The sequence below is a fragment of the Anolis carolinensis genome, chromosome 1 (genome assembly GCF_035594765.1).
Source record: "Anolis carolinensis isolate JA03-04 chromosome 1, rAnoCar3.1.pri, whole genome shotgun sequence".
NCBI classification, from domain to species: Eukaryota; Metazoa; Chordata; class Lepidosauria; order Squamata; family Dactyloidae; genus Anolis; species Anolis carolinensis.
The window spans coordinates 117,025,241-117,041,779 of NC_085841.1; the positions used below are offsets into that span (position 1 = coordinate 117,025,241).

At 40.1% G+C, this 16,539-nt stretch overlaps 1 protein-coding gene across 4 annotated transcripts in view; it reads left to right on the forward strand.

Moving 5' to 3' along the window:
- cep162 (centrosomal protein 162) overlaps window positions 1-14,424 on the forward strand; it is a 65,791-nt gene extending 51,367 nt beyond the window's left edge. For all 4 annotated transcript variants that reach the window (XM_062981102.1, XM_062981112.1, XM_062981110.1 and 1 more), the window contains 7 exons: window positions 1,871-1,975; window positions 3,392-3,622; window positions 4,897-5,555; window positions 6,043-6,184; window positions 7,850-7,948; window positions 9,844-9,978; window positions 11,834-14,424. In XM_062981102.1, coding sequence (XP_062837172.1) covers window positions 1,871-1,975; window positions 3,392-3,622; window positions 4,897-5,555; window positions 6,043-6,184; window positions 7,850-7,948; window positions 9,844-9,978; window positions 11,834-12,043 — 1,581 coding nt within the window. In that variant the 3' untranslated portion in view covers window positions 12,044-14,424. The remainder of the gene's footprint in view (window positions 1-1,870; window positions 1,976-3,391; window positions 3,623-4,896; window positions 5,556-6,042; window positions 6,185-7,849; window positions 7,949-9,843; window positions 9,979-11,833) is intronic.
- The last annotated feature ends 2,115 nt before the right edge of the window (window positions 14,425-16,539 follow it).

Here is a 16,539-nt window from a genome sequence, read left to right on the forward strand (position 1 = left end):
GGAAATATGCCTTCCTGAAGGGAAGCATTCACCACCACCTTCACCCACTCGGCCAAACCCCCTCTGGCTTCTCTCACAAGCCAGGATGGGCAGGGGTCTAGGATGCATGTGGTAGCCCTCACCCTCTCCAAGCACCTTGTCCACATCTTCAGGCTGAACCAATTGAAACAAATCCATCAAAATGGGACAAGCAGGTGCTCGTGCTACATCCTCGGAAGCTGCCGTTAATATGGTGTCAAAGCCAGAACGGATTAAAGTGACTTTGTCCGCAAAGAACTGAGCAAATGCTTCACAGCGGGCTGCTGAGTTGTCAGGGATCCCGTCCTGAGAGACGGGATATAACAAACCTGACAACTCGAAACAGCTCCGCCGGACGATTCTTTGCGGACGCAATATTAGCTGCAAAGAAAGAATTCTTTCAACATCTATTGCCACAGCATATGTCCTAAGATAGGAACATAGCCGTGTTCGGTTTGGCTCATTCGGCTCTGAGCGCCACACGCTCTCTAGTTCCCTCTTCTTTCACTTCATCGTTGCCAGCTCCTCGGTGAACCAAGGAAATGGTTTAGCTCAGGTACTCGAGAGGGGACGTTCTGGAGCAATCGTGTCTATTGCCCTAGTCACCTTATTCCAGAGAGCGACCAGAGCATTGACAGGATCACCAGCCGAGGTGGCGGGAAACTCCCCAAGAGCCGTCAGGAATCCATCTGGATCCATAAGTCTCCTGGGGCGGACCATTTTAATAGGTCCTCCACCCCTGCGGAGGTTAGGGGGTGCAGCCAGTCTAAACCTGATCAGGTGATGGTCAGTCCATGGCAACGGAGCAATGGTAAGCTCTTCCACACTGCCACCTTCGTTCCATCCCTGGCAGAAAACCAAGCCACGTTTGTGCCCGGCTCTGTGGGTAGAGCCGGATACTAGTTGGGACAGCCCCATGGTTGCCATGGTGGCCATGAAGTTCTGAGAATGGTCTCAGCATGGACATTGAAGTCCCCCAGCACAATAAGCTGTTGGGACTCCAAATCCAGGCCTGAGACCAACCCCGCTAGCTCAGGCAGGAAGACTGTAGTGCAGCAGGGTTGTCGGAACACTAACAGAATCCCTATTCTGTCCCAGTCACCTACCCTCAGATGAGCACACTCAAACAAGGTTGACTGCGGAATGGGGCACCTGGTCAGGGGGATGGATTCCTTATAGACTACTGCGACACCTCCCAGCCCTCCGGATTTTGGTTGGTGCTGCACGGTATAACCTGGCGGACAAAGCTGGGTGAGATTGGCTCCCCCAGCCTCATCCAGCCAGGTCCGTTATGAACGCCAGGTCTGCCCGCTCATCCAGGATAAGATCCTGGTTGATCGCTGCTTTTCCATTAACAGACCTGGCATTTAACAGCACCACATTTAGACCTTTTCTTTTATTTCAGGATAGGTTAAGTGTGTCCTCTCCAACCAATTAAAATCTTTTTTGGGCTGGACCTACACTGCCATTTAAAATCAAAATTATCTGCTTTGGACTGGATTATATGGCAGTGTGGGCTCATATAATCCAGTTCAAAGCAGATAATGGGGGTTATCTGATTTGGTAATCTGGATTATATGGCATTGTAGATCCAGCCCCAGTCTAGTGTTCTGTACATTGAGAATGGCACTAACTATTCTGAAATAAAATTATCCTTTTGTTTGCCAGTTTCTCACTACTATTTAAGTAACAAATTAATGCAATTAAATACATGCTGTCATTTCACTTGCACTGTCATTTTAAACTTCTGAGTTTGTTGCTCTTGTTGGTTTACAGAAAGGTATTTCATTATGTTAAAAATATTTTTGTTACGCTTGCACCTTTCTAGTATAGTTCTATATCTTTTGCATAGGTGGACAAACTTAGAAGTGAAACTGGGAGTCAGCCGACACAGCAAAAGAAACGACTAAAAGACAGAGCAGCAGATGCAGCACGAATTCAAGATCTTGAGCGACAAGTATAACAAAAAATCCTTTTTGTTCTACATTTGTTTTTCATTTTTCATAACTTCCAGTGAAGGGCAATAAATCATCACAACTGCAGTGTTGCCATGCAGACTGAGGAGAAAACCTGAGAGTATTTTAGATCCTAATGTTTTTGAGGGGGAGGATGAGCAAAGAGGAATTGCAGCCAAACGATACACATAGTTAAATAGTAGTCCCTGTGTGATTTAAGAATAGCTTTCACTCACTAAAGATTATTTCAGAAGATATTGCGCCATCACTAAGACCATTAAAATGGTTGAGAAGAAGTTACAGTCTGAAATTCAAACATGGTCTGCAGATTTCAGAGAACAAACTATTCCTTTGAGTCTTATATGTGTTTCATATACTGTATCTGTGATTTTAATTTACGATTTACTGGGGTCTGATTATTATTTAAGGTATGTGTTAATATTTATGTTAAAGAATCGTATAGCTAGCTCCAAATCCCTAGGAACGGTTTTTGTTAAGCTACTTCATGTAGGTGTAAACGTAAAGCTTTTCCCCTGACATTAAGTCTAGTCATGTCCGACTCTGGTGGTTGGTGCTCATCTCAATTTCTAAGCCGAAGAGCCAGCATTGTCCGTAGACACCTCCTAGGTTATGCGGCCGGCATGACTGCATGGAGCGTCGTTACCTTCCTGCAGAAGTGATACCTATTGATCTACTCACATTTGCATGTTAGTGCAAATGTTAGCAGAACTGCTGGGTTGGCAGAAGCTGGGCTAATAGCGGGAGCTCACTCCGCTCCCCAGATTCGAACCGGCAACCTTTCGTTCAGCAAGTTCAGCAGCTCAGTGTTTTAACTTGCTGCGCCACCAGGGGCTCCTCTCGTGTAGGTGGCTAAGAATAATATCACACCATACTCACACACAATGCTGTTATCCCATTTTAACTGCCTCCTGTGGGATTCTGGGTTTTGTAGTTTAGGAAGGCCAAAGACCTCACTGGCTGAGAACTTTAAAGGGCTTTCCCTAAACTGCAAATCCCAGTCTCCCACAGGAGGCAGTCATCACAGTTAAAGTGGAATAATCACACTAGAAAAGTGTGGTGTGGTAGCAGCATAAGAAGCTCCCCCCTCCAGTGTGCCAGAGAAGAGACCCATATTTGAACCCATTGACTACATTTGCTTTCATTTAGTCTTAAGAGGTCATCCATATCACATAGATGATAAGACATTCCAATTAAAATACTCATTCTAAAGTTTGCAATGCTACCTTGTTAATGCCTATTGATGCATATTGAATGTGTATATGGTTTCAGCCTTAGGCTTAATTACAGGAGAGCCTATTTACTGTCTCTGCAGAGGTGCGGTTAAAACTATTTTCTTTTGACTCCTTTAAAGTTTGTTTCATCCACTTACTTTAACTTGTTGCCCTGCTTTTTGAAAGGTTAAAGAAATGGAAGGAATTCTGAAAAGAAGACACCCAAATTCTCTGCCAGCTTTAATATATGCTGCTGCCACAGCAGCGTGTGAAGGAGATGGTGATGCTTCTGCCAAAACAAATACGGCTGAGTTTCTTGAAAGACGAGTTAAAAAGTTAGAAGCAGAACTTGAGGGTAAAGATGATGAAGCTAAAAAAAGTCTCCGCGCCATGGAGCAGCAGTTTCAGAAGATTAAGGTGACTAAGATTACTATGCTGTTAAGATATGTTTCTTAAATTACAAATATTGTAGTTAAAACTGTTTCTAGGCACTTCCAAATACTTAAAATATAGTAGTATTTGGTCTGAATAACATATAACATATGCCTGAATAACATATGCCTTTAAACCATTTTCTACCACTTGATATTCTAATATTAGATTTTCAGCACTGCTCTGTGAATCATAAATAAGAGGTCACCTATAATTGCTGGCTATGTGGTGAATTCAGATCTATATTCATATCAAAAGATTTACCCAGAGAATTTTTCAGGGCTCAAATGAGCATCACACTCAGCATTTGCATCTACATCCACATTTGCTTCTGCATTTAGCGGGCTTTTAAAATATCCCAGTTGCTGACTGGATGAGGACACAGTTCTTTTGGAATCTTTTTTGCTTCTTTGGAACCTAGCTGGAGAATTTCTAATCTTGCAAAAATAAAATAGGAAATCTTGGTAAACACTGTGCAACACAATGTATTCAAACAGCATCTTTTCCCCCTGAGGACTTAAAAACAGTTTCAATCATCTACCCCTTCCTTTGGACCAGTTAGGATTGGTAGAGCATAGAAAATGGTGATGCCTCTTCTCAAATTTTCAATAGAATTGTGCTATCAACAACTTTTTAGCTTATGTTTAAAATAAATGCCAAAATTAAAAAAAGAAATGGCTCTTTGCATTAAAATATGATTTTTTCAACAATGTGTTTTATTGCTATATTTATGGTGATTTCGTTCTTGTTTAATATTTTTTCCTGTTATTCTACTAAAATTTAGGTAGCTGTGGAATTGTTGCATTAGCCCCTCAGGAGACCTGGGGGGGGGGAGATCCCTCCTCCACAAATACACCTAATCCCTGCCCAAAATAATTAGTGCCAAAGGGACTCAAATGCCCTTTTGGGGGGGGGGGGGCATTTTCACTATGGTTTTGGAGACACACAGCCCAGATCATTTTAGACCCAGGAAAGGTCTTTTTAAACAACAGAAAAGCACTTTCTGCTCTTGTTTTGCATATCTCCTACAGAGCATTTGGAGGCAAAATGTTTTTTAATGAAAATAACCACAAAAATGACCTTGTGTGCCACATTTTCCCCATTCCTGAATTAGAAGATGAAACAGTATTTTGAAAATCACAGAACTGAAAACAAGCAACCATGACAAACAACAGATTTTAATCCTTAAGAGATTGCATGGTATTTTTATTTTATTTGCTGCAAATCAAAGCAAACTTGCCTGCATTCTGTCTTTCCAGCTTCAGTATGAGAAAAGAATTGAGGAACTTGAACAGCTTCTGGCATATAAACTGCCAAATGAACCACGGAAGCTTGAAGACAGCACAACCACGCTTCAAGAAGCACTTGAAAAAGAACTTTGCAATGTCAATGAAGCCCACCAGATGACTGTAAACAATCTTCAAGCCGAAATTGATTCCCTTAGAAGCCAAATAGGAGAATTAGAACGCCAGAAAAATGCAACCGACAACGCAGAACTGCAGTCTCTTGAGCACCAGGTAGAGCAGGCTCATGCAAAGGCCAAGATGGTAAGACTGAATCAGGAAGTGATTGCAAAAAATAGAGAGATCCAAGATCTCACAAAAACTATAGAAAGGCTTCAGAAAGAGAGAAGGATTATGCTCTCTGATAAAAACTCACCTGGAAAAGCTGATAATAAGGGAAAGCTTTCAGGAATTTTGAAAAGGGATCCCAGGAACACTAGAAATGAAGAGTTCTTTCCTGCCACTCTTGATGATAAAATATACAAGCCCGATGCCTTTGCAGATTGTCATGTTTCAGAAGTTCTGCAAGAAAACATGCAGTTGAAAAATGAATTGGAAAAGCTGACCCTAGAAATGAGCCAACAAAGAGTATCATCACAAGCAGCAATTGCAAATTCTGAAAGCCTTGTAAGAAGGTAATGTATAAAAATGCTATGTTCTTGTGTGCCTTCAAGTCATTTCTGACCTGGCAACCCTACAGTGAACTTATCACAGAGTTTTCTTAGCAAGATTTGTTCAGAATCCCATATTCCATTTGACACCATTTCTTTGAAATGAAAATGGGGGGATGGGGTTCAACATAAGACTAGCAGAAATAAAAGAGTTTACCACACCAGGCCAATCTATTCCACAAACTATTTATGCTTTTTAAAAAGGCAGGCATGCCAGTATTAAAGATGTAGATAATGATCACATTTAGTTTGAGTGCAGTCCTTTAGGATTCTTGTCTGTCTAGTAAGAGAAATTACTATTGAACACCAATAACAATGGGAAGCAAAAAGATTATTGATTCTACTATAGCAGGACCATCTGCAGAATTAAAGCAACTGGAAACCAAAGGGAATATAATTCATTGGGGAGGGCTGCAAATTAAAGTAACTCTTTTAACAATGATGTTTACAGAGCAAAGGAAGACTCAGAAGAATACATTTCAGCCCTTAAAGCATCCCATCAGAAAGAATTAGAGAAGATCCTTTGTCAACATGCTCTGGAACATTCTACTTCCAAAGTTGCTGAGTTAAATAGTAAAATTTCAACTCAAGAGGTAAGCAGATCTGTTGTTCTCAGTGTTCCAGATTGACAAGTGTTCTTGTTTTGTGGTGCTTTTGATCTATAAAGATTCATCATTCATGTAGCCTAGCATTAAGCTATGTTTAAATATTTGAAAGGATGTCATATTGAGGAGGGAGCAAGATTGTTTTATGCTGCTCTAGAGACTTTGAGACAGAACAATGGATTCAAACTGCAGTAAAAAAAATTCCACATAAGGATAAAGGAAAAAAATTCTGATGGTAGGAGATCTTCAATAGTGTGACAGAAACTACTCTCTGAAGGTTTTTAAATAGAAACTAGATGGACATCTGCCAGGAGTGCTTTGATTGCATGGCAGGGAGTTGGACGGAATGGCCCTTGGGGTCTCTTCCCATTCTGATTCATGATTTATGAAGAAGGCAAGTACAGTAGAGTCTCACTTATCCAACACTCGCTTATCCAACGTTCTGGATTATCCAACGCATTTTTGTAGTCAATGTTTTCAATACATCATGATATTTTGGTGCTAAATTCGTAAATACAGTAATTATTACATAGCATTACTGAGTATTGAACTACTTTTTCTGTCAAATTTGTTGTATAACGTGATGTTTTGGTGCTTAATTTGTAAAATCATAACCTAATTTGATGTTTAATGGGCTTTTCCTTGATCCCTCCTTATTATCCAACATATTCGCTTATCCAACATTCTGCCGGCCCGTTTATGTTGGATAAGTGAGACTCTACTGTAATACTTTTAAAGGATTAAATTACTGAGAGAGTATACAACAGCTCCTAATGGGATAAATTATAATTTCAGTAATTAAATAGATGCATCCTATTCCTTCACTGTGCTGGCAGATCTCTTTACCTTTGCAGTAACTTCATTTTTCAAATCTTTGGACTATCCTATTTTATTCTCTTTTTCCCTCCAAACCATTGCATGCTGCCCTGAAGATTGGGTTTATGATAAATAGCATGTTAAAGTTAACAAGCTGTGATATTTGTTTGTTTGTTTAAAGGAGAGATAAGGACATTGAGAAGCTTGGATTTGCTTTTTTATCTTTAAGGCATTCTCCTTCTTGATAACCCAGAACATTTGTCATATTTCCGTGTGGAATTGTGACCTCTTATAAAAATAGTCCGTCACCCAGACAGAGGACCATGCTTCACAAACATACCTTAGTCACAGTTTGCAATTCCTGGAATTTATATAGGTTATGTCAGAAAGGAAAAATGCCTACTAAAAACTATGGCGACTTCTGTACATCATTAGAATTTTTCAGAACTTATACTGACTGCCATTGCTGGCCATGTTGCTGAATTAGTCTGGGAGGTATTATCCAAAAAGAGTACTTTTCCCAAGCTCCAAAACAAATCAGATATGATATCTAAATGGAAAACTGAAGTTGTTCTGTTTAGTTACAAGTAATTTGCTTTTAACTGGATCAATTAAAATACAGCTGTCTGGCCCTATGCATTTATCCTTCATTCTTGCAGCCTTTGTGTTTCTATAACTGATCATGTATGTTTACTCTCATATAAATCCGAGCAAACTTAATGCATCTCTAATCAACTTAAGTTCAAGTTATACAAGCTATTTCTGCAAGATTCAAGAAGTGCTTTATTTGAAATTTTAAACCATATAACAGTTGGGAATATTTGTCCTTTTCTGTAGATTCTTATTAAACATCTCCAGCAGCAAGTTCATGAATTCCGGAGAGATCGAGAAGCCCTTGCAGTCTCACAAAAGAGAGAGGAAATTCTTCAAAAAGAAGTAACTGAACTTTTAAAGAAATGTTGGATTTCAAGTAGTATTTTAAAATTATCACCATTTTATTCTGGACATGTGTTGTATACAGTAGGCCTTGACTTATTAAATTGCCCTAAACTGGAGTATCCACTCTGACCTCTTTCTGTTCTCTTTACATTGAATTCCCTGCTTAGACACTTAAAATACATAATAGTAATCTTAATCCAGACTTTTTCATTGCATTTGAAAATAGGAACATTTCTGAGTACAGACATCCCCCCCACATTTGCAGTGTTAACTTATGCGGATTTGATTAAAATCTCTAGACATCTCTGGGGAGCCCCCAGTGGCGCAGTGGATTAAACTGCTGAGCTGCCAAACTTGCTGACCAAAGGGTCGGTGGTTCAAATCCAGGGAGCATGGTGAGCTCCCACTGTTAGCCCCAGCTTCTGCCAACCTAACAGTTTGAAAACATGCAAATGTGAGTGGATCAATAGGTACCGCTCTGACGGGAAGGTAACAGTGCTCTATGCAGTCATGCTGACCACATGACCTTGGAGGTGTCTACGGACAGTGCTGGCTCTTCGGCTTAGAAATTGAGATAAGCATCAACCCCCCAGAGTCGGACACAGCTAGACTTAATGTCAGGGGAACACTTTTACCTTTATCTCTAGTTCCTCCAGTATGATTCCGTGGTCTCTTTTTTCCTGTACATGTTGGCCATAGTCATGCTGAAAGACCTAGAAACTCCTAAGGAGATGTTCTCTCAGTTAAAAAAAGCAATGTTGTCATATACCTCACAACTTCTGAGGATGCCTGCCATAGATGTGGGCGAAACATCAGGAGAGAATACTTCTAGAACATGGCCATACAGCCCAGAAAACACACAACCCTGTGATCCCGGCCATGAGAGCTTTCGACCACACAATGTTGTTATTTATGGTTTTTTACTCTCACTGGGAGTTTTGTGCCTGTAACCCCAGCAGATGTGGAGGTAGGACTGTATATTTCCTCAGGCCCTGTCAGGACAGGAGTGCAACCAACCACATTTCAAACATCCAGAGATAAAAAAACTGCCAGTTGCCTCTTGTTGGTGGACCCAAGAGGTGAAATTGCTTTTATGACTTCCCAGCAGTTGTGCATCCAGGGTTACCCACAAGGCATAGGGAACAGCTCCCACAAAAGTTATAGGTATGCTGACAAGGATGCTTGGCAACTACCATATTTCATTACAAACTAGCCACCACTCTGTGATAGCTGTACCCCCTTTTTTGGGGTGGCAAAATTGATATTTTTGTGATTCTCATATAGTAGTGGCAGAGCCATTTGGGGCTGATTCTCCCTTCCTTGTTTCTTTCTCTGAAGGCAAGGCAGTTTTAAAACTATGAAATTGAGGTTTCTGGAGCTTCATTCTTCCCTTCCCTCCTCCCTCAAAGGCAAGGCAATTTATAAAACCTGAAATTGAGGTCCCTGGAACTCGGATCTTCTCTCCTTTCTCCAAAAAGCTCAATTTCAGATTTTGTAAATTGCCTTGCTTCATAGGGAGGAGGGAAGAGTGGAGTTCCCAGAGACCTCGATGTTATAGATTTCAAACTACCTTGCCTCATGGACTCCTTTCTCCAAGGCAAAGAGGTTTGAAAAGAAAAATGAGAAATCTACAGAAATGTAGCTGTTTATTTGAGGCTGGATCATCCTTCCTCTTTCCCCTGTCTCAGAGGTAAGGCATTTTATTTTATTGTAATTTTTTTAAAGCAGAAACTGGAGAATCAAACGCAGGTTTTTTAAATTGTGTAATAGTCGCATCCCCCTTTTTATAAACAAAAATGGAAAAATGATATTATGCAATGAAATGCGGTATGTGATTTCTTGATCTTCCTAGTATCTGAAGATAGGATTTTAACTTTGCTGTTTTATTTCAGATGGCAAAACTGTTAGAGGAACTCGGAGAGGCTAGAGAAAGGCAGGCCCCTGAGATGAAGCATTTTGTATGTCTAGAAAGAAAGATCAAACAGTTGGAAACCCGATATGATCAAAGAGAGCAAGAACTTCAGCAGGTAAATAGAACAAGGAATTCCTATCTGAAAAAGTCAGTGCTACCAATTTATGCCTTTTGGCTGCTATAGCAACCCTCATGTATTAGGATAATTACCTTCTTTCTTCAGAATGAGAAGGTGTTACAAAAGTGTTATCAGTAGGCAGGCAAGGTTGACTTCATTTATACACTGAAATGGTAAGCACTATGATTACAACAAAAGTGAAGACTAGCATCAAAACTGAACCTTATATTTTCCTCTTGTAATGAGAGACAGGTGATTCTACCAAGTGCAGCTTTATTATAGTTCTCATTTTCCCAGCCCTAAATGTATTCCTTCACAGCTGCATACCAGAATGTGAAGTATTTTTTCTGTCCGTATTTAAAAACTCAGTTTTCTTACATCTTTTAAGTGCTCAATTTTTCAAGCAGTTTCCTACTAAAACAAAGTATTCTTAAACATTTTTTTCAGAAGCTAGGAAACTACAAAAATACACTGATTTTCAGGGGCAAACTGCATTTTAGTTAATGAAGGGTGATTTTGTCAAGTTTCCTCAGCAACGAGAATTGAAATGCAAACTGAATACATACACAATTCATTCCTACATGTAATGTATATATAGATGTATATTTCACTCACAGGAATGTTCCTCTAAAAACAGGAATCCAATGCTAAAATTCTGGATTTTGCAAATGAAAAATACAGTGAAAAGGATGGTTTTGATTCCGAACAGAAGCCAGATTAGATGGCCTTCTAGTTCCTACTGATTCTTTGATTGCATGTTAATATTTTACGTATTGGGTGGACAATCTTCAGCAGAAGAAAATTGCATGCAGCAATGTTGGCCAGTATCCTGTTCGTGACTTAAGGACACCTAAGCGCCTTTTCAGACAGGACACAGAAGAGATCTTCCTTTGTATTTACTCTCTTCCGTCTCCAGACCTCTTTTCCTCTTCATCTTCTTTCTTACTAGAGGAAAGAGCAGAAGATAATTCAGAACATCAAGATCTGGCTGCTGTGAACTCATATGGAAAGGAAAAGGCAGGCACATTCCCTTTGAGAGCACACCTTTGTTCCTTCCCCCTGAGTGAGGAGCAATGAGCTGATTTCCTGCCTTCTAAACCCCCTCCTCCAGTTCCCACCAGCATAGGGCAGCAGCAGGTGCCCTTCCAGCCTTTGCCAGGCAGTGGCAGGGTGGGAAACTGCATGTGTGGAAGAGAGAGGCACTCAGGCTGTAGAGCTGTTTGTGAGCTGGGAGAGGCATCTAGCAGTAATCATTTGAAACTCTATGCCACTCCGAGTAGTAAGAGTTTCATTCATGGGTAGTTTGTGACTGCAGTGATACTGCAATTTTAAATCAGGTCCATCTTTTTTGAAGCACCCTGCATTAATGAGCTGTCCTTACAAGTGAATTGTAATTGGCACCCACACACATTCACAAGTAAGTTAAAAGAGCAAATGCCATTGAAATGACTAACTATAGAAAGACAGACTATGTTAAGCTCTACTTCTCAGCGCCTATTTATATATTTCAGTTGAGATCACACTTGAGTTATTAATTAGGCATAATTGGCCTATAACCCCAGCTGAGGTTCACACATGACAAGAAACATCTGAGCTTCACACCCCAGCCATAAATAATGCATTTACCTTACGTGAACTGTAAAATCTAAAAACCGGCCCTAATATGATCACATTAAATCCATATCCGCTTATGGAATCCCCGTCACTGCTATCTAATAATTAAAAAACAAGCATGAAAAATGTTTTTATAAATTCTGTAATTACATAATTGGCATTTTGAATAAGGTTGAGTAATTAGATTGCACCCTTTTATCAATGAATGTACTTAGAAATCAATATACTTTTCTCACAGGTAATACAGGAAACACGGCATATTGCTGAAGTGGAACAAATCCAAGAGACTGAAAAATGGAGACAACTGGCACTGCTGAAAAATCAAGAACTGGAAAAATTTCGCATAGAACTGGATTCCATGTTGGATGTTTTACGGCAGCTTCAGAAACAGGGTGTCATCATTCCAATCCATTCTTCAAACGTGTCAGAAAATTACTGGAAGATTTGATTGCACATGAATTAATCAGAGAAAGTTAATAAAAATGAAAATAAATAAACTTGAAAGCATTCACAGAAAATCACAAGTTTCACCTTTTAGGGAATCTCTCCATGTTTCTACTGTATAATTTCCTCTACTTGGTCTTTTTTAAAATGTTGTACATATTAAATTATACTCAATACAAATTGCAATGTCAATGCTGATGCTTTCCTTCCCCTTCAAGGCTAATTTTTAGAAAAATTATTTGCACTTTACTGGATGTGTTTAAAAGATTACGGTCTAGTATAGTGAACTGCTTGATTTCTGCCCTTATAGGGACTGCGAACAAACTCTGATGATGTGAGAAAGTATATTCAAACTCAGGCCCAGCTTAATTTTCAGTTTCATTATTTTATTTTTTATTTACAGCATTTATATTCCGCCCTTCTCACCCCGAAGGGGACTCATGGCGGATCACATTACACAAATAGGCAAACATTCAATGCCTTTTAACATAGAACAAAGACAAGACAAACATAGGCTCCGAGCGGGCCTCGAACTCATGACCTCCTGGTCAGAGTGATTCATTGCAGCTGGTTGCAGCTGGCTTGCTCTCCAGCCTGCGCCACAGCCCGGAGCCCATTCTGCTTCCTGTACATACTGGCTTTAGGATTCTGGCAGCTATAAAAAGCCTTTAAGTCAGTGTTCTCAACCTGTTGGTCCCCAGATGTTTTGGCCTTCAACTCCCAAAAATCCTAACAGCTGGTAAACTGGCTGGGATTTCTGAGAGTTGTAGGCCAAAAAACCTAGAGACCCACAGGTTGAGAACCACTGCTCTAGGTGTTACTACCACCACACAAAAAAGCTACAGGTATTTCCTTCCTTAGCTAAGTTTCAACTTGGTACATGTATTCATATGCCTTCATGTTGCCTGTCAAGTTACAACAACTCTGAATTTCTCAGGTTTTCTTAAGCAAAGAACACTCAGGTGGTTCTCCTTTGCCTTCCCCTCAATATATCTCAAAAATCTGTTATTGTTGACAGTCCCCCCATCAAAGTACAAACTAGGCCAGGCCTTACTTTGCTTCTGAGGTCAGATAGGATTTAGTTATGTTTAGGGGAGCTCTTTTGTGTCCTGTATTTTTGCTCAGGACAAACAACCTCTGTTATTCAGCAGGGAACTTCAGAGACTGTAGCTTTGGTTCTCCTGATGTGGTTTTTGCAACACTCACCGCATGCAATCCTAGCTGGAACATGTATGCAAGACTTGTTTCCACAGCAGTCTGTCTCAGTGCTATTAGAATGTTTACCTCTGGCATTGCCTGAAGGCAAACAATCAGGAATTGAAGATACATCCTTTTCTACAGCTGGAGACAACATAATGGATTAGATCAGTGGCTCTCAAACCTTTTCAGCCACTGAGCCCTTTTTGAAACAAAAGTTTCTTGTGGAGCCCCAAGAAATTATATATCATATTATATATCATGCATGGGCAAACCTTTGGGCATTGCATTTTAAAATTTGACAGACAGGCTGGACCAGTAGCAGATGGTGTTTGTGTGAACTAATTGGAAAAACAATTTTTTATGGACACTGTAAATATCTCATTTGTAGTGCAAAGAAAAAAAAGAACAATACAACATTTAAAATGAAGAACAATTTAAACCAACATAAACAGTATTTCAGTGGAAGGCCCCAGGTGCCATCCAGTCCAACCCCCTTCTGCCATGCAGGAAAAGCACCATCAAAGTGCCCCCAACTAATGGCCATCCAGACTTCGTAATAACAATAATAATAGGAACAATCCCAAGGGCCATCCAGTCCAATTCCCTCTTGACATACAGGAAAAGCACAATCAAGGCACACACACACCCCAACAGATGGCCACCCAGTCTTTGTAATAATAGCAGAAACCCCATGGCCATCCAGTTCAACTCCCTTCTGCCATGTAGGAAAAGCACAATCAAAGCACCCCCGGAGCAGTGGGAGGGAAATAGGGTTTTGGAAGCAAAGAAGGCATTGGGGTGGGGTCTGGGTGGCAAGGAAAAGATTCTGGGCAACAAGGGAGCCAGGGGAGAAAGGATCTGTGCCCTGGGAGGACACTGCTGCTGCTGTTTCGGCAGCTCCAAACTTTAATTTCCCTGCATTTCTCAGGAGTAAAGAGGAGGAGGCAGGAACCAGCATTATCCTTGTGTCCATGCGGCCTGCCCTGTTTTTACTGTTTTTTGGGGGTTTTTTTGATTTAATGTTTATTATCATCTATTGTATTGCTTTTAATTTATGCTATGGTATGCTGTTTTATATTCTATTATGTTGTATTGCTCTGGGCGTGGCCCCATGTTAGCCGCCCCGAGTCCCCGTTGGGGAGATGGTGGCGGGGTATAAATAAAGCATTATTATTATTATTATTATTATTATTATTATTATTATTATTATTATTATTATTATGCTGTGGACTCCATGGAGCACAGTTTGAGCGCCCTTGGATTAGATAAAAACCAAAGCAGAGGGGGAAATCCAGCAACAGCATTAAGACTCGTTTATTTTAGTATAAACATTCAAGCAGCCATGATTTCCTAACGGGAAATCCAAAAAAGCTTGTCTTAAAATCAGTCTTAATAGTGCTTCTGGATCCCTTCTTCTCCCTTTCCCTTTTTATGCTGAAGTTAATACATCCCTCTTTGAATAAATGAACTAGACCGGAGCTTCTTAAGCCATCTGATGTGGGGAATCAGCAGGGGGTGTTTTGTGCCAGGAGCAAACACCATATTTGTCCACATAGGCTACAACCATTTTCGTCATTCCTTCTTGCCAGAGACCAGCAGCTAATAATTCACAAACGAGCAGCTGTCCATGGTTTACCTCTTGTAGTAGCTCTAAAGTAGATAATACATTCATTTGATGGATCAAGGCAGTGGTCGCACAGAAATGCCTTCCTGCTTTGTCTGTTTTCAGTGTGTTAAGATAGTTTAAATAATCTACAACTGAAAGTTTGCAAGCCATTGCAGGATGCACTCTTCTGTCAGCAGGAATACCCACTGAGACTATTCAAAACTCTTCATTAAAGCATAATTTGCAGGAGGGGCTATTATGTCCTCCTGTAGCACTCCACTTGCTAGGAATACAGATTTAAGTCATTCTGAATGGTTAGCTCGCATTTAAGGTAGGTTTCAGAGGTCTGGTGAGGAGTGAAACATAGCGACAATCCTGTGGTTATGGATTTAATGCAAGATATTAGCCTAGTTCTCAAAGCCCAACTCAAAGAACTGTTCTACTTTTATCCCATCAATCCCCACTTTAGCATTCTGAACAAGAAAATGGCAGTAGTAGGGTACATGAATGTTGACTACAAAACACAGCCATAGCAAAATATACAGTACTTGATTATGTAAATTCTTCTGATCAACCTGATCATATATAAAATAAGACATAATTTAAAACTAAACTGCTTCATGGTGCAAAGGATCTGCCTTGAGTTCAATCATCTTAGAATTAATGGGAAACAAGCAGTTTTGTACAAGTGACTTTTAGCGATGATGACATGAACATTTAATGACAACATGATGATTAGTACAGTACTTTAAAATAATTGTATACCACTGATTAACATCCTCTTACTGACGAATGAAAGTGCCTTACGAGGTTTTAAATCGAACTTATATCGGTGTAACTCATTCTTTTGTCATTGCAGAAGTTGGAATTCTCTGGTAATTCTCTGGTAACCTACATTATGAGCAATCTTCCTTCCAAAACTATTTGAACTCTTTTAAACTGCTGCCACCTCCCTCCATTCCCCAACAATGCCATATATTAGAAAGATAGGTGAGCAGTGGAGCAGGAGTTCCTATGTCTGATCATTCAGGTTTTCTACAAGACTCCCATGAAGTCCCAAAGGGCGCCTGTTGCTGTGCATCCAACCATCACAGCATAGGTGGACACTACAGGCAGTCCACAAGTTATGAGCAAGATGTGTTCTGTAGATTTGTTCTTCAGCTGAATTTATAAGTAAGAACAAGTATATTTTTCAATGTAACTCCGGCCAAACACCCCCCCCCCCCTTATTTATTGACTATTACCAGTCAACAAATAAGCATATTAAAATGCAGTTTTGGGGGGAGTAAGGGAGAGATGTGACCTTGTTTATTTTTGATTTTTTAGCCCACCTTTTTCCCAGCATAGGGCCCATGGCAGTTTGTGCAGAACTTTCCAATATCTTTTCCAATTCAGTCTCTTGGCCAATATATTTTAAAATTTAAAACCACTTCATGTTCCCTCTCTCCTCATACATAAAAGCCAGTGTTAATCATATTCTGAAAAACAGCTCTAAATACTCCCTGTGAAGCCCTTGTATTAAAAGCATAACCACATTCAAACTGAATGCTCAAGTGCCTTACACGCACATAGACACTGCACATAATTCCACTTCTGGAACCTTGAGCAGAATATAAAAATTACTCATTGTACAAATGATAACTATTTTCCACTCAGGAACTTCAGATTTAAAAACACACATATACAAGACACTG